This window comes from Mus musculus, chromosome 9 (assembly GCF_000001635.26).
Source record: "Mus musculus strain C57BL/6J chromosome 9, GRCm38.p6 C57BL/6J".
Taxonomy (NCBI): Eukaryota; Metazoa; Chordata; class Mammalia; order Rodentia; family Muridae; genus Mus; species Mus musculus.
Genome location: NC_000075.6, coordinates 15,920,481 through 15,938,573, shown reverse-complemented (window position 1 = coordinate 15,938,573; position 18,093 = coordinate 15,920,481). Strand labels below are relative to the sequence as shown.

General features: G+C 44.2%; 1 protein-coding gene across 8 annotated transcripts in view; it reads left to right on the top strand.

The window, feature by feature from the left end:
• The window catches only part of Fat3 (FAT atypical cadherin 3), a 592,493-nt gene that overhangs the window by 564,108 nt on the left and 10,292 nt on the right, over nucleotides 1–18,093 (top strand). For 7 of the 8 annotated variants that reach the window (XM_011242542.3, XM_011242541.3, XM_017313398.2 and 4 more), the window contains 3 exons: nucleotides 113–581; nucleotides 13,480–13,633; nucleotides 15,546–16,198. In XM_011242542.3, coding sequence (XP_011240844.1) covers nucleotides 113–581; nucleotides 13,480–13,633; nucleotides 15,546–16,198 — 1,276 coding nt within the window. Of the gene's footprint in view, nucleotides 1–112; nucleotides 7,133–13,479; nucleotides 13,634–15,545; nucleotides 16,199–18,093 lie in introns of those variants that run through there. The other variant, XM_011242544.2, reaches the window with a different exon arrangement.

Genomic DNA, 18,093 nt, shown 5'->3' with positions numbered 1-18,093 from the left:
AGGGCTTTAGTTCACACATATGCAGATGCACACTGGATGGAACATCTGCCCAGCTGGGATCATACCGTTTCGGGTCTAGACTCATGAGGGCTCTGCATTTCTTCTTGCACAGATTGTGGAAGGCAAGCTGTGGTTCCAGCTGGACTGTGGCAGCGGCCCTGGGATCCTGGGCATCTCCAGCCGTGCTGTCAATGATGGGAGCTGGCACTCTGTCTTCTTGGAGCTCAATCGCAATTTCACCAGCCTGGCCCTGGACGACAGCTATGTAGAGCGTCGCAGGGCTCCCCTGTACTTCCAGACGCTAAGCACTGACAGTGCCATCTTCTTTGGTGCCCTGGTGCAGGCTGATAACGTCCGCAGCCTGACAGACACGCGTGTTACGCAGGTCCTCGGTGGCTTCCAGGGTTGCCTGGACTCCGTGGTGCTCAATCACTACGAGCTACCCCTCCAAAACAAGCGCAGCAGCTTCGCGGAGGTCGTGGGTCTGACGGAGCTGAAGCTGGGCTGTGTGCTCTACCCAGACGCGTGCCAACGCAGCCCCTGTCTGCACGGGGGCAGCTGCAGCAGCTTGCCCTCTGGCGGTGAGTGCACATCTGTGCAGGCGAGGGGAGGGAGTGCACCTGAGGTCTGCCCACTTCACAGCCAGCCCCTCCCACCTTCTCCTGGACCCTCCCAGAAAGGATGGTCCTTTGGATATAACTTTACCAGTGCCTTCATGGGTTGGAGGAGTGGACCTGCAATGGTGGGAAGAGAATTAAGAGGAAGAGGTCTTTGGAGCACACTTGAAAAACGAGGAGAGGGAACTTGGGGTAACCTAAACTAGTTGGTGCAGAAATGAAAATCTGAGTTTTATCTCGGGGAGCTCGGTACTAAAAGCTATATATGGTGACATGCACCTATACCCCAGCACCAGGAAGGGAGAGTTAGGTGACCCTTGGGGCTCGACGGTCAGACAGCCTAGCCTACATGGAGAGTTCCAGGCTGGAGAAGATCCTGTCTCCAAAACAGAAAAGATGGGAAGTGCCTGAGAAATAGCCTTTACACCTTCCTAATTACTCATGATACTAATCACACACACACACACACACACACACACACACACACATACACACACATGCACACATGCACGCGCACGCACACACTCACACACAAGTAGGTGAAACTGTACAGAGACTCTCAGGAGGGAATCCAATCAAGTTCAGCACAGTGCTCTCTAGCCATTTCTTCCCCAGGTACATCCTCCCTGGAACGAGAAGGAAGCAGGAAAGCAATGGGAGATGAAGGAGAAAGGGGGAGAACAGAGCCACAAAGTCTGTCTATAGTTGTTTAAGGCCCAGGAGCCTGAGGTTGAAGACTCCCTTTTCCTCCTAGATGCAGCGTCTGTGCGGAGAACCTCTAGACAGGTTTCCCTCTGGCTGCGCCTTGCCACCACCTCTCAGCAGCCCCAGTTAGCCCCACAGCCCCTTTGCAGAGGTACTCAGCAGCCATCTGATTGGTGGACGGAAGCCTTCTTCACAATCACTTGAGATTCTGCTCAGCCTTAGCATCTACTTTGGGTGCAGCCAGGCTCTGAATTTAGAGTCCATTTTAGTTTAAGAATGTTATAAACTGTCCGTGGAGTGATGCACTACAGGAACACAGACAGCAAAGTTGTTCAGACTCACATACGTCACTGTCACAATGAGGGCCCAGTGCCCTGGGGGGGAGTTACTACTGTCTCGATTTAAGAAATCTATTTGCTGTTTTCTCAGCAGTATATGTAAATAAAGGGTGGTTATGGCTCCATAATTCCCGAATGATGGACAGTGACTCCCCACTAGCTGTTCTGCAAACCAGCCCCTCATGACAAATCATGGCCAGTTTTTCATGAGACAAAAAAAAAAAAAAAAAAAGAAAAAAAAATCCCTGCCTGTGTGAGCCACTGACGGTATATAGAAGGGCATATAATTAAATTGGGTTGAAATTGAACACCATGCCGTGTCAAATCCTGCGTATGCAGCCACAAATTGTAATATACTTTAACCATGCCAGGACATGGTTTTCCTGGCAAAGCTGTGGTCTTCCAGACAGGGTTATCTTTATAATAATAATAGTCACTGAACAAAGGCGAAAGACTGTGGAGTCTGGCTCAGCAGGGTGCATTTTAACTGCCATGAAATGCTTTAGTTAAGTACCCAGAACAGGTATGTTATATAACTAAATGGCTCTAGGGCCCCTCTGAGAAACATTAGTTATTTATCTGTTTTTTGTTTTGTTTTGTTGAGACAGAGTCCCATTGTGGAACCAAGGATGGGTTTCTGATCTTCCTGCCCCTGCTTTCTGGGCACTGGGATTCCAAACAGGCATCACCACACTCTGTGTGTTAGGGAATCCAAAACCAGGCCTTCTGCGTTCTACCAGCTGAACTACATACCCTCCTCTGCTTTTTCTTATACCTTACCCTCCCCAATGGTCAGCCTTGCCTGTGTATGTGCAAACCATCCTTCTTGGTTCCACATACTTGACTTTCTTCTATGATGGGGCAGTCTTCTTGATTCTGGGCTCCTCAGTAGGTTCTCTTCCCTCCAGGGTAATGTAGTCTCCTTTTGGCTCCAGTCTCTTCTTTGCACCTACCAGTGTATGCTTTTCTAAAATAATCAGCGCATCCTCCCTCACCCCCATCTTGAGCAGCCACCTCTTGCCTCAAGCCCACCATTTGGCCAGAGTGAGGAAGCCCTACAAGAACAGCCCTCCTCCCAAGCCTCTCCAAACCTGAGGTAAAGAATCTAGTTCTGGAAGCATGGTTCAAGGTGGTTCAAGCCCCACCTAACAGAAATGTCAGAGGTCTTCTGGGACTTACTGTGGAACCAGGGACATAGAATTCCTTTCCTGGTATGCAAGGGGGGACCTACAGACTTCTTTGCTGTAACGATGAGGCCCTAGCCTCAAAGAAGAGACTCTATTTTCTAGTCTCCATCTTCTATTAATATCATGGACATTTAAAAAAAACTTTTATTTATTTATTTTTTCTTTTTCTATGTGAGTATTTTGGCTACATAGGTATCTATGTACCACATACATGCCTGATGGTCAAAGAGGCCAGAAGAGGCATCAGACCCCCGGGACCTAGAGTTACAGGCAATTGTAAGCTGCCATGTAGATGGTAAGAATAGAAGTTGGGTCCTTTGGGAGAGCAGTCAGTGCTCTTAACCACTGGACCATCTCTCCAATACCTATCATGGTCATTTTTGTCATGTCCTTGTTTTTACTAGCTGAAAAACATCTCTGTTGCCAAATTAGGAGAGTGGGTACCGGAAAGGAACCAGCAAAACTCAGGTGTCTACTTCCTGCTGTGGAACCATAAATTAACCATAGTTACTTACAAGAAGCACTTTCTTTAAACGAACAAAGACATTAAGTGTAGTCATGCCCTCATAAGTTCCCTCTGGTTGCCAGAGAGGTCTGATCACAAGGCTATGGTCTTAGGCTCCCAGATCAACACCTAGGATGTGTACAATACTGCAAGAGGATATTTGAGTTAAGGAAGTAGACTTAGGTCCTTAGAGGTAAGCACCTGCACATGACAATCTGACAGCAGAGTTCATTTGAACATCAGTCTGTTCTGTAACTCTCTCCCATGGGTCACTGGAAAATGCCAAGACACAGTTTGCCATCCTCATTCTTCACTCACAGAACAATACTGAAGGACTGGTTGTCGGATCTCCTGGTAACAGACTTCATTCTCAAACTGTGGCATGTTGTTCCAGAACGTTAATAACCTTTAAAGCAGCCAACCCACAGCAAGGAATATTCCTTTTCAGGGTTCCTCCCCAACTACCCCAAACCCAACCAAAAGCCTTGGCACAAGGACCAAAGGGTTGCATCTACTGGTCTGGAATGGCATGCTCAGCAGCTCTGACCAACCTTATAATTCTTCCTGCCTAAGAAGCAATCCTCAGGAACCCCAGGGGAGTCAAAGCATAGAGTGTTAAATTGTAACTCGACTCTATAAATCAACCACAGAAAGAAGGCTTCCCCTTGGTAGTGCCTTAAAATTATATATATTTCACAAACATGACCTGGAAACAGCAATCACCATGGAAAAGAAATGGCTAGGACCCGTTCTGACCTTTGTATTCTCAGAGCCATTGTGTTGGGTGTAGACCAGGGGGTACCCACATTCTGAATAAGGCATGATCAATTCTCCATGCCTCATGATGCTCAACTCAAGATGATTCAGGGAAAACACACTGGGAACTAAGCTGTAGTTTGGTGAAGCAATGCACCAAGCCATGCTGTCACTAGGCCCAAAGCAACCACTCAGACCACTTTGTATTAAACGAGAAACCTAAATCCTAAAGGAAAATTGATGAATTCTCAGTAGTCAGAGATACTAGTTTGAGTGTACATAATACTAGAATATCACTCACCTTGAAATGCTTACACACTAAGACATTTGATTTTTCAACATTTTTTCCTTCTATAGCCCTCTCCCATTTTAAAGAATAAACAACCCCCCCAAAAAAAAAACGAAATGAGAAATGAGAAATCTAGCATCATAAACCTGAGAAAATGTGAAGCCAGAATTTTGCTCCTTGCTATGCTCAATTGTGCCCCAGGAACAAGCTACACTGTAGTTGCTGAGGATGCTAAAAAGATATAAGGTGCCACCCAAACCTAGTGATTTAGTCTGTGCCTCAGCACGATCCCTAGCCAATGATCTGATTTCACCTTCTGGCTCTGAGTTGCCCTGGAATCCGGAGAACCTTCTACCTTCTGTTTCCCTCTCTATTATATAGAGGTTCTCCACCTCTGCCATGCATCAGGTCACTCGAGGAACTTGTAAGGTTTTGCTATTGAGAAGTCTCTTGATTATTCATTTAAAAGGAAAATATATTTGTCTGTCTCTTGTTGTCCACACCCAGAAGAATCCTCTTCTGAATAATCAAATAATACTTGCAAACTCCTGAATGTTTTGCCAAGGAAAGTTCAATAACAGTAGAAAGCAGGCACAAGCCTGAAGTCTCAGAATCTACAGAAATTCAGGCATCTCTGTGTTAACAAGGCAGAGTGTGTACATCCAAGTTTGAGAACCACGGCTGCTGGTGGATCTTAGTTTTTTTATCTGCAGGAATGTGTTCTGTGAGTACCAAGAGAGGTAAACAGACAGGTCATTAAAAGAAGTTGAAAGTCAGATGAGCAGACCCAGAGTGTCACTCTCTTGTCAGCAAAATTAGATTACCCCAGAGATCCTCAAAGATAAAACCAATAATGTCTGCCCAGCTCAGCAGCCCTGAGTATTCTGCACATCAGGTTGCATGATGGGCTATTAGATGGTGAAACAGACAGACACAGAAGTGTCCTCGGCAGCAAATTCCTTATGTTGGTTTACCCTGCTTTGTGAAGGATTTGGTTCCCCTTCATTGTAAGTCTGAGTAAGTTCAGTTCCTCAAAGTTCATCCAGTGGCAATGCTGTGCTGACCATGTAAAGTTCCAAGTCCCACTGCTTTCTTAGTGACCAGCATATGTCACGTGTAGCCGGCTTCCCCTCAGCTCTACATGGGTTCCACCATTGGCCTCCTGATCAGAGGGGCAAGAATGCAGAAGCAGCCTGCTAAGCATACACAATGGAGGTCATCTGAATGAATACTGAATGAAATGAATTATGAAAAATGTTTTTCTTTTTTGAGTGACATTTCTAAATTACAAGTTGATAAATTTTTGTTGTTCTTTTCGACAGCATTAATAGCAGTAGATGCTAAATTCAAAAAGTCTAAGTCATGTTAAGGCACAAAAGAACATTCTAGAAGATGAGATTCTACTATATACCTCTTTCTGTGGCCACATAAAGACTGCCACATTCCCAAGGAAACTAATCAAGACCTCAATCAACACATCAAAACTGAAATGTGGGCCACCTGTCCTGAGAACCAGAACAGTTTTCTCCAGAGGTTTTTTTGTTTGACAAGGTCCTAAAGCATTGAATGGACCTTGCTTGCAGAAAGGAAAAACTCAAATTAATGAGAGAGGATGGTCAGCAGCAGCTAGAGCATCCCCAACTGTGATTAACACTCACCTCACACACCACACACACACACACACACACACACACACACACACACACACACACTCATTACCCACATTAACTGAGATCTTTCAGAGATTGGTAGTCTTAGTACTGAGCCTAAAATTCATATTAAAAACCTTTTCTGACTTTAGCTGGTAGAAAGAGAAGAAAAGAGACAAAGGAGACAAAGACAAAGAGAAGGAGACAGACAGAGAGACTAGGTATGCTTTGGTGCATGTACATGTGCATGTGTGCATGCAAGTGGAGGTCAGAGATCACCTCCACTGTTGTTCCTCAGAACATGGCTTACCTTGCTTCTCTTTAAGATAGGTCTCTCTGGCCCAGAACTCAAGAGTTTGGCTAGGCTAGGCTAACTGACCAGTAAGCCCAGGGATCCACCTCTATATACCTCTCAAGTGCTGGCATTATAAGCATTCACCCTCATACTGGACTTTTTCCAGTTCCTGGGAATCTGATCAAACTCAAGCCTTCATGTTTGTGAGTCAAACACTTAATTGACAGAGCTAGTTCCCCAGCCTGCAGTAATTGGATTTATAAGCAATAGGATGGTAAAACTGACTTTAGAGTCTGCAGTAATTACAACCTAACCCTAAAGTACCTAGTACCTGTATGCTATATTGACTTACAGAATCTAAGACCCCTGTTATTCTCTCTGACATGAGCATTCCTGAATATGACTAATCATAAAAAAGAAGGAGGTTCTTAGAAGTCAAGCATCTTGGGCATGGCCACACACCATTGATGGGCAACACCCAGGATTCAGTCTGGGACCCAGATCCTCACCATATCCAAATACTTCCTCAAGTCATGATCATTCTACAATTCAGCCAGCATGGCAGCTGATGAAACTAGGTCTCTGGTGCTTTGTATGTGTCTGTCAATATTTTCACCCCTGTGCAGCAGGAATTGCTTCTTTATCAAGATATGGACCCAAAGTATGATGTTCACCTTGCCCTGGTGAGCAGAGCAGAAGGTTGATGTCATTGCCTGGGTGAACTGGGGAAAAAAACCTAAGCAAAGAAATAAAACAGAAATTGTCTTGATTATTTGCCTGCACCACCCAAATTTGCTCTATAACTGCTTTTTCTGATTCTATTTTGCATTTAATAGGTTTTATGATGTTCTTCTTTAAGTAACAGAAGGATAATTTTAAGTTTGTCTGGATGCAGGTTTCAAAACCATCTGCATGGGCTGTAACTAGGCGTGTAAACAGGAACACAGAATTGGAGGCGAGGCTTAAAAATATACTTCCCATGTCGCCAAGATTTGAAGGGAAAGAAGCTGTGGGGTTTGCTGTACACATATTTCAATGCTGGTAGGGCCATTTCCTCCTTACAAGCTGTGAAGTACTACACAGTCCATCTGCTCACTGGCTTCGATAACCACAAGAGAACCATCTCACCTAAGTTCCTGTTTTCTTATTTGTAAAGAAGCCATGATAATAAGTGCAATTCAGAGATGACAATGCATGCAGTTGTTACAAGAAGTAAATGAAATACAAGCCATAGAAAGTTCTTGGAATTTTTCCTAATCATATGTGTCTTAGTCGGGGTTTCTATTCCTGCACAAACATCATGACCAAGAAACAAGTTGGGGAGGAAAGGGTTTATTCGGCTTACACTTCCATACTGCTGTTGATCACCAAAGGATGCAGGACTGGAACTCAAGCAGGTCAGAAAGCAGGAGCTGATGCAGAGGCCATGGAGGGATGTTCTTTACTGGCTTGCCTCACCTGGCTTGCTCAGCCTGCTTTCTTATAGAACCAAGACTACCAGCCCTGAGATGGTCCCACCCACAAGGGGCCTTTCCCCCTTGATCACTAATTGAGAAAATGCCTTACAGTTGGATCTCATGGAGGCATTTCCTCAACTGAAGCTCCTTTCTCTGTGATAACTCCAGCTGTGTCAAGTTGACACAAAACTAGCCAGTACAATTGACCCCTTGTCAACTTGACACACAAAAACATCACTAGTAAGCCTCAACCCTTACAATCTTATTCATCCCCATTCTAAATAACTTTAAAAGTCCCACAGTCTTTACATATGCTTAAAATTTCAATCTCTTTAAAATATCCATCTCTTTTAAAATCCAAAGTCTTTTTACAATTAAAAGTCTCTTAACTGTGGGCTCCACTAAAACAGTTTCTTTCTTCAAGAGGGAAAATATCAGGGCACAGTCACAATCAAAAGCAAAAGTCAATCTCCAACTGTCCAATGTCTGGGATCCAACTCACGATCTTCTGGGCTCCTCCAAGGGCTTGGGTCACTTCTCCAGCCAGGCCCTTTGTAGCACACGAGTCATCCTCTAGGCTCCAGATGCCTCTACTCCACTGCTGCTGCTGCTCTTGGTGGTCATCTCATGGTACTGGCATCTCCAAAACACTGCATGACCCCTTCAGTCCTGGGCCATCAATTGCAACTGAGGCTGCACTTTCACCAATGGCCTTCCATGGCCTCTCACAGTGCCAAGCCTCAGCTGCTCTGCTCAACTCCTTCATGCCTTCAAAACCAGTACCACCTGGGTGACCCTTACACGTTACCAAGTCCAGCCAGAGCACAAGGTACAACTTTGGCTATATCTGGAACGCAGCCACTGTGCTCTCAGAAAACACTTCCTAGAAGATGTCACCTCAATGATGCTGGTCTCTTCTTAATCACCGCTAATTTCTTAGCTCCAGCTAACCAGCATCAAAAGTCCCAGTAATGCAAAGTTTTTGCTTTAGTAGTTCTGGTATCTTGTTAATCACAGCTGATTCTTCAGCCCCAGCTAACCAGAACTACAGAATCTTCACAATCAAAACAGCAATGGCCCTGAAAAGAGTCTTTAATTTTCCCTCTGAAATTTCACAAACCAGACCTCCATCTTCTGCAGTGTTCTCAACATTATCTTCCAAGCTCCTACACAACATCTGACAGAGCTCTTAACAATGGATGGATCTTCAAGCCCAAAGTTCCAAAGTCCTTCCACAGTCCTCCCCAGAACATGGTCAGGTTGTCACAGGAATATCCCACTCTGCTGGTACCAATTTGTCTTAGTCGGGGTTTCTATTCCTGCACAAACATCATGACCAAGAAACAAGTTGGGGAGGAAAGGGTTTATTCGGCTTACACTTCCATACTGCTGTTGATCACCAAAGGATGCAGGACTGGAACTCAAGCAGGTCAGAAAGCAGGAGCTGATGCAGAGGCCATGGAGGGATGTTCTTTACTGGCTTGCCTCACCTGGCTTGCTCAGCCTGCTTTCTTATAGAACCAAGACTACCAGCCCTGAGATGGTCCCACCCACAAGGGGCCTTTCCCCCTTGATCACTAATTGAGAAAATGCCTTACAGTTGGATCTCATGGAGGCATTTCCTCAACTGAAGCTCCTTTCTCTGTGATAACTCCAGCTGTGTCAAGTTGACACAAAACTAGCCAGTACAATATGATAAGTTATTATTCTGGTTAGTTATTTTGTTACTTCTTTTTTACCTCCCAAAAGCCCAACTCTTATTCAGACTTGAGAAATTATACCATGAAAAACTGTTTTTTAATATTTGTGACAGGGTTAGATAATATTTGCAATCAATTTGATGCTTTCTGGTTCTCTTTAGAAATTGTATGTGTGTGTGTGTGTGTGTGTGTGTGTGTGTGTGTGTGTGTGTGCGTGCGCATAGGTGTATGTATATAAATAAATGTATTAGTGCACGTAGGTGTAGTTGTGCATGTATAGGTGTACATGTATACAATTGTATGTGAATATACATTTGTTGATATGTAGGTATGTAGATATGTCTATATATTGGTGTATAAGTGTATGTATATGTGTGTTAGAGTGGTGTGTAGGTGTGTGTGTTACAGCAACATAAGGGAACTCTTAAGAACAGTAACATACATGACTTTGTTCATCTAATTATTATTTGGCTCCTAGAAGGAATGTCTGTTTCTATCGGTCTTACTTCTGCTCCCCACCCCCATGAGGAAGTATGTGAAATTATCTCTTATTCTTGGCAAATCATTAGTCTCATTTAATGATAATTTCTAGAACTCATGCAGCATTGTAGAAAGTTCTGGGAGTCAGAAGGCCTGGTTCAGACTTAATTGCTTCCTAGTCCCATGTCCTAGAAGAGTCTCGTGAACTCTGTAATGCCCTGTGGGGAAATGTTAGCAGACCATCCCCATGCCTCCTCCTAGGATCACTGTGATCCTCTGTTGAATGACTGGAAGTTAATTTTAAAACACTAAATCACTAGAACATTTGGGTTTATTGTGATAATTTGTTGATATAAAAATTATTAATAATAGGTCCTGCAGTTGAATGATGAGATTATAGCAACACATAGTGACAGGTCAGGTTTGATAAGCAAGTCTTTCACAGGGATGAATAATAAATATCACTATGTACTAAAAATCTAGTCTTGAGTATTTTAACCCAATATTTTTTCCTTGGTTGTTTATTAAAAAAATCTCTACCAAAATTAAACGTTTAAAAACAGGTTTGTTTCTAGGACCCTCTCTGTTCCTTTGTTGTGTGGGTCAGAGATGACAATGCGATCTGAAATAGTCAGCCTCTTTCTGATGGCAGAGATGTGCTCAGTGAGTTGTAGTTACAGTAACATGTGGTGTTTGAAACAGGTCAGGAGAGCCTGGCAGGCCTGAGTCTACCCAGCTTTGTAAGCATGGGAAAATCCTAGCTTCTCTAGGACTAGGTTTCCGTGGCTGTAAACATCTCCGAGCCTGTGTAGATGGTGCTTATCACAGTTTCTATTCTAGACGTGTTGGTAACAAAGTGTTTATAGTGTTTGCTCTTTTCTGTACTCATCTAGCTTCTAACTGTTCTACCAGTGGTTTCATAACTGCCCTGTCAAATACCCAATCACTATAAGCAGGCACCTGCACACTTCCACATGTTAAAGAGTATCTTTAAAGACAGGAAGTCAGTCAGGCTGACTGCTACAGCAAGTAGTCATAAATGCCTTATAGAAGATCATGAGGAAGTTGCTTAATTGGGAAGATAATGTTAGAGTTCTCCAGAAAAGCAGCAGAATCAACAGGAAGAAATTTATCATATTCTATTTATCTATCATCTATCTAGCTATCTCTATATATATCTTTCACACAGACACACATATGCACACAAATGCATATTTATATCATGCAAAGAAAGGGATAAAATAATCTTATGGGATTATCTAACTGCGATTTGGGGCTAGCAAGCCTAAAACTTGTAGGGCAGGTTAGTGGTTGGGAATCCATATAAGAGCTGGTTTTGCAGTATTGAAATGATAGCCCATAGAGCAAGCCAGTTGGCTAGAAATGTGCAAATTTTTCTCTGGGTGTTGGCTTAAAACAAAACTTCTTCTTGAGCCCACACACATTATGGACAATAATGACTGATTGTAAATATTGATATATCCACAAAACCTAAACTATAAGACCAGGGTTTAAATCGCAGGGCACGGTAGTTTAGCTGATCTGAAACACAAACTAACCTGTTATGGAAATCCAAAAACAAATCAGGAGAAACTACACAGGTAGAAAAACATCATGAATTATTATTACTCTCGGGAGGTAAGAGAAGAGGCTATGGCCATAGTATGCAAATCTGGGGCTAGTGTTACACAAATGCCAAAAGAAAAGGGGGAGAAGACAGAGTTATTGAAACACACTTGTTAGACAGTCTCAAAAGCAATTCAAAAGGATAAACTGTCGACAGAAATAAGCAAGTAAGAATTTAAGGACACAGACAAGATAAAGAGTTCCAGGAAGGTCTCAATCTCAGATGCAAATAGGAAAACTTCCAAGAAGACAGAAGAGAAAGCAAAGGAAATCATCAATAAACGGGTGCAAGAACATGTACAATTTACCAAAATTAAAGGATGTGAGTTTCAAGATTACAGGGCCTACTGAGGATCCAGCACTGGCTAGAACAAGCCCATGCTAAATCACAGCATAGCTAAAGAGCATAAAATTCCAAACATCTGACCTTCCAAAATATTGGAGAGAAAAGCAATCTGGTCTCTTTCAAGCTTCAGAGACTTTGGAGTTCCCAAAAACAACAAGCAGAAGATTGCTTCAATTTCCTAATGTAATCTAACTTCCAATGAGGTCTTAGGATTTAACTAGACAAAATTCCCTAAAATTTGCCTCCTTCAACCCCTTCCCATGGGAGGCAATTATAGAATCACCAAATGAAAGAGAGAGTAAGCCAGATGAATCCAGAAACTGATCTTTAACACAGGTATGCGAAAATGCTGGGTAGGTCAGCTGTTCAAGGGGGAGCCCCGAGAGGTATCAGCGAAGACCTCCTTAGCAAGTAAGGATGTGAGCTACTGTGTGCAGCTCAATACAGGAAGGCCTGGTTGGCGAAAAGTCCGGGGGAAATTTAAATAAGTATTCAGAAAAAGAGGAATCCAAAGCACAGGTTCATCTTTGATCTTTTTCTTAAAGACAAAGATATGCATGAAAATAAAAGTCAGAATTCACTAGGTAGCTTAGCTACAAATAGCATATTACAGTTAATTACAATAATACAAATACTGTTTGTTTAATTAACACTAAAAGATTACAATTTGTTGGGGGGAAGGGCCATAGAAGACTGCCCATATGTGATGTGACTGATGTTTTGAAATAAAAGACATAATGGAAATCCAGCAGAAAATTGTGACTGTTAGAAACAATCACAAACTATCAGCATTCTACAGAAGAAAATGCTAAAATCCTAACAGGGATATCCAGGTTGTTCCTAAGGCATTATCAACACTGTGATTGACAATGCAAAACTCAGAGCATCCCTCATTTACTAAGCATGTGTCTAAGGCTAAGGACAACAACTCCATAGTCATAGTAATGCATCGTTTCTACCCCAAGGCACATATAAGACTCTGAGTCTTCATTCGCCTGATAGTTAATGTTGTCTGTGGTACAGATATCAGTGCCTAGTTTTGTATGACAGGTTCATGAATAGAACATGAAAGAGATGCAAAGACGAGGCTCTGCACAAGGGATATGAAGGTTAGGCACTGAGTTTCAGTTGAGTTGGCTTGGCCTCGCTTGGAGCTCAGGGCAGAAGGGAGCGTGGCACCAATGGCTTCTCCCATCTGGAGCTGTCACCATTTGCAGAAGCCTGATAAAGAGTGCACTGCCATCTCCCTCACCATCCTGGTCTCTCTGCTCTTAGGCTCTCTAACAAGATCACTAGCGTTCTATAAAATATGGATAGTTAGGTGAATTTTTGTGGACTACCATGGAATACAAACTACACCCTGGAATTTTTTTTTCATGACAAATGAATTCTACCTAACCAGTGTGCTGATCAGCTTTGGAATTCAGGCCTTGCTTAAGATAAGGAATCGAGAGGACCTATCACAGCTGAGTCTAAGGATGCTCATCACTGAGGCATCCCCAGCTCATGAGGCCCTCTCTTTTCCCCAGGCTATCAGTGTTCCTGTCTCTCGCAGTTCACGGGAACAAACTGTGAATCAGAGATCACAGCCTGCTTCCCTAACCCTTGCCGGAATGGAGGATCCTGTGACCCCATAGGAAACACCTTCGTCTGCAGCTGTAAAGCCGGCCTCACAGGTGTCACGTAAGTGAGACTGCACAAGGACCTCTCTTTACACGCTTCTTATCCTAAGGAAGCAACCCCGCATGTGGTTCATTCGAATAAATGGGTACCCTGCTGTCTTTCCCACACGGTATTCACATGGGCTGGCTTAAGGTAAAGTGACTGAAATACAAACAGGAGATCCTGAGTTCAGATTCCTAGCACCCTCCTTGAAAACCTGGGTAGGGTGGCATGAACTTGAAACCCTAAGGCTGGGATTGCCTGGGATTTGTGAACCAGTCAGCCTAGCCAAACTACTGTGCTTTGAGTTCAGTGAAAGACTGGTTCTCTCACAAAAAATAAAGACAGAAAGTGATGGAGAAAGACATCTGAGATCAAGCGCTTGTCTCCACAGGCATGTGTACACAGCCACACTGACAAGGAAATACATCACATATACACACGAGCACATGCATACATGTACACACACATGTGAGCACACATACACACAGCAGTTATGTCTAATTTGCATTTTTTACTTTATCCTTTTGTCCCCTCAAGCCTATTCAATCCCATTTTATAAAAGCACTTTATAATGTTGAAGATACTTCTTAAATGTACTTAGCACCACCTAAATCTTCCAGGATAATTCTGAGACACACATAAAACTCACTTCCCAGAGCCTGACAACTGGACTCCACTACCTGGTGCTTAATGACTATTCTGAGAAATTAAGCCTTACCTTTCCTTTGAAAACCCTTTTCCTCCAGGAAATGAGTGAAATTAAATTGTGAGGCAGACAGAAATGGAATGCTTTAAATTGTGAGTAAAAGGCCACTTCCAGGCATCCTTGATCAGTTCAGAAGTACATACGTGTACTCTTCAGCAAGTGAGAGCCTAATTACCGATCAGCTTGGCATGTTCATTAGAGCAAGTCTCTGAGGACTCCACCAAAAAATCCTTAGCTGAGCTTGAATCGCTGGGTGTAATTTAAAGTATTAAAGCTGCACTTATTTTTAAATGCTCTGTGATTCTAACTAATTTTTGATTGACCTAGCCCCAGTCTGTTCAAATTAGGGATATTTAGACTACATTTTAAAAGGTAGATTACCTAAACTATGGGTGAAGAAGGAGGGAAGTTTTAATTATGTGCTTTGAGTGTTAAAGTAAGACAGAATCAGACTTTAAAGCTACTGGGAAGCTACTGAGAGATACACCTGAATTCAGGTCTCAGCAGCCATACTGAGTGGTTCCCAACCACCTGCAATTCCAGCTCTAAGGGATCTAATGCCCTCTACTAGTCTGTGCAAGCACCTGTACATGCATGGTACACACATGCACACGCACACACACACACACACACACACACACACTTAAAATAATTGTAAAAGCCTACTGTGTAGCTATAGTACTGTGGGGATGAAAGCGGTCTACATGTGCTTCAATGCTCCATCCCTCTCACCTGGTGCAACCATCCATAGTTCCCTGTGGAAATGCTGGTGAGTTTGATTATGAGATCCTGTGTTGCACTGTTAGGGAAGGGGTGCAGAAATATTTTACACAATACGACAAACGCTAAGGTGCACCTGACTGGGGATTTAGAAAGGATATCTTTTCCACATGAAACATTCTCCTCTTTATACTCTTCTCTCGTCAGTGCATCACTTTCCAAATCTCATGAAAACCTAAGAAGTCACATCTTTTGTAAAGTACTGGGCAAGGGCTCAGTGGACACAGAAATGACTGAAGTCACCCTTGGGTATATGCACCTGTGTACATATACTCATACACACACGTAAGAACACATACATGCATATGAACATACACACATTAGAACACATACACACAAGGTACTGTACTCTGTAGGGGCTTCCTTCTGGTTTAAAGCTTTTGCCTGAACTCTGGTACAATCGTTCTGAAGTTGGAAAGGCTTTCTTGTGCTTTGTCCCTCAAGGTGCGAGGATGATGTGGACGAGTGTGAGCGAGAAGAATGTGAGAACGGGGGCTCCTGTGTCAACCTGTTTGGCTCCTTCTTCTGCAACTGCACCCCAGGCTATGTAGGCCAGTACTGTGGCTTGCGCCCTGTGGTTGTGCCCAACATCCAGGCTGGCCACTCATATGTGGGAAAGGAGGAGCTGATAGGCATCGCTGTAGTCCTCTTCGTCATCTTCACCCTTATCGTACTCTTCATCGTCTTTCGCAAGAAGGTCTTCAGAAAGAACTACTCTCGCAACAACATCACATTAGTGCAGGACCCGGCCACAGCTGCACTGCTGCATAAGAGCAACGGCATCCCCTTCCGCAGCCTGCGTGCAGGAGATGGGCGCAATGTGTACCAAGAGGTGGGGCCTCCACAGGTGCCGGTGCGCCCCATGGCCTACACGCCCTGTTTCCAGAGTGACTCCAGGAGCAATCTGGACAAGGGCCTGGATGTACTGGGTGGTGAGCCACAGGAGATGAGCACATTCCACCCAGAATCTCCACGCATCCTGACCGCAAGGCGAGGAGTGGTGGTGTGCAGTGTGGCCCCCAACCTACCAGCTGTGTCACCCTGCCGCTCAGACTGCGACTCCATCCGGAAGAATGGCTGGGACACAGGATCTGAAAGTGAGTAAGATGCAAGACTAGACAGGTGTCCTAGGAAGCCCCTGGGTCTTGGCAACTCCAGCCAATGCTAACCTCTGAGATGGAGGGAGAAAGGAAAGTCAAGTCTCATGAAAACAGAGGATGAGAAAAGGCAGGAGAAGCAGTTGGAAGCAGGTGCCTATGTTTTCCTCTTCTTTGACTTCCTGCTGCAAGATTCTAACCTCTGAGGAAAGCCCTGAGGGTAGAAACCCTGGAATGAGAAAAACCTCGGTGCTCACTAATCACAGAGTTGACTGTGGCTGGGGGGTGTCTGAGTATCGGGCAGAAGGTGGGACTTGGGATCCACAGAGATGCAGGAATTTAAGCAGATAAGGGGCATGAGCTAGTTACAGTTTTAAGACAGCTCTGACAGACCTGCAAGGGACTGAATACAATCTAGAAGGGAGGTGGAGCCAGCAAAGCAGCGTCGGCAGGCTACCAGCCCTGGCATCAGAATGAGACTAAGGCAAGCTCTGTTGTCCACTGGCTTATCAGCAGGTACACAGCTATTTATGTGTCCTCACAGTTTAACAAGTCTTCAGCAGCAGGAGTTCCTGTGCTATGCTATATATGCTGTGGGAGGAGGGCGGGGATGGGTTCCGCATGGTCCTACAGAGCATGTGCAGACAATGGAGTAACTGGTGCTTCTGGATAAGGGGAGTATGACTACGGAATCCTTAAGCAAGAGTCAATTTCAGTAGGAAAACTATTGAAGAGCATCTCCTAGGGTCAGAAGCAACCAGCTCAGTCCTGAGGATGCATGCCTGAGTTCCTTGGATGGGGGCGAGGGGCATCTAGATGTCAAAGAGGTGACAGTTGAACATCACCTGCATACTGCAAATATTACATGTTACATATTGTAGGAGTCTCAGCTCACTGAGGGGTGAGAGAAGGTAGGCTGACAAGTCCTCGCAAAGAAGCGGGGGGATGCTTGTGTGAGAGCAGAAGGCAAAACAGAAAAGAAAGAGGAGGAAGAGAAGTGGCTTCTATAGAAGCCAAGCGTGTGCGTAAGGTTCACAGTATGAATGAAGTACCAGGAACAGAGCAGAAAAAGAAAAAGGAAGATATGGATATGGATGATATAGATGATATAGATATAGATAGATGTAGATACAGTTAGATATAGATATAGATGACATAGGTACATATACACATGAGGGGTAGACCCCGTGATCTGGCGAGAGTGCTGAGGTAGACCTACCACTGCTCCACTGCTGTGTGCCTGTCAGCTACTTGGACCATCACAGCCAAATAATGGGCTGCGCATCACATCATGGGGAGCATTATCAGCTCCTGGAGAAGCAATGGGTAGAATCTGGGCACCAGGTTCCAAGTCTCAGCAGCTCTTAGCAGAACTGCTCTAGGGGCTCAGTGAAAGGGGGCAGAGGAGAGGATGAGACAGCATCTTCCCATGGGAGGGGAAACCTGAGGTGAGGCCTTTCTATTCTAGTGCCCTGTGAACATAGGTATTTTAAATCATGCCCTGAGGTCTTAGCAGGAACTGAGGATCGTAATAGTGCTGTGGAGAAGCTCTGGTTTGATTGCTGGGTTTTGTTTGTTTATTGGGTCTTACTCTTTAGCACTAGCTGGCCTGGAACTTACTATGTAGAGTAGGGCCTAGAACTCACAGAGATCCACCTGCTTCTGTCCCCCAAGCCCTGGAGTTAAAGGTGGGTACAATAACACCCAGCCAAACAACTTGTTTTTATTTAGGAAGTAAAAGGGATTTTAAGTAAAGGCAAACAAAGCACAGGACTTGGGTGGGCCACTGCAGCCACCAGGTCCAGTGACCACGTCGTCCTCAGTGTTCAAGGACACCTTGCCCTTTGCTAAAATAGTGTCGTCTTTTGTGGAACTACTGTTGGGAGATGCATTTC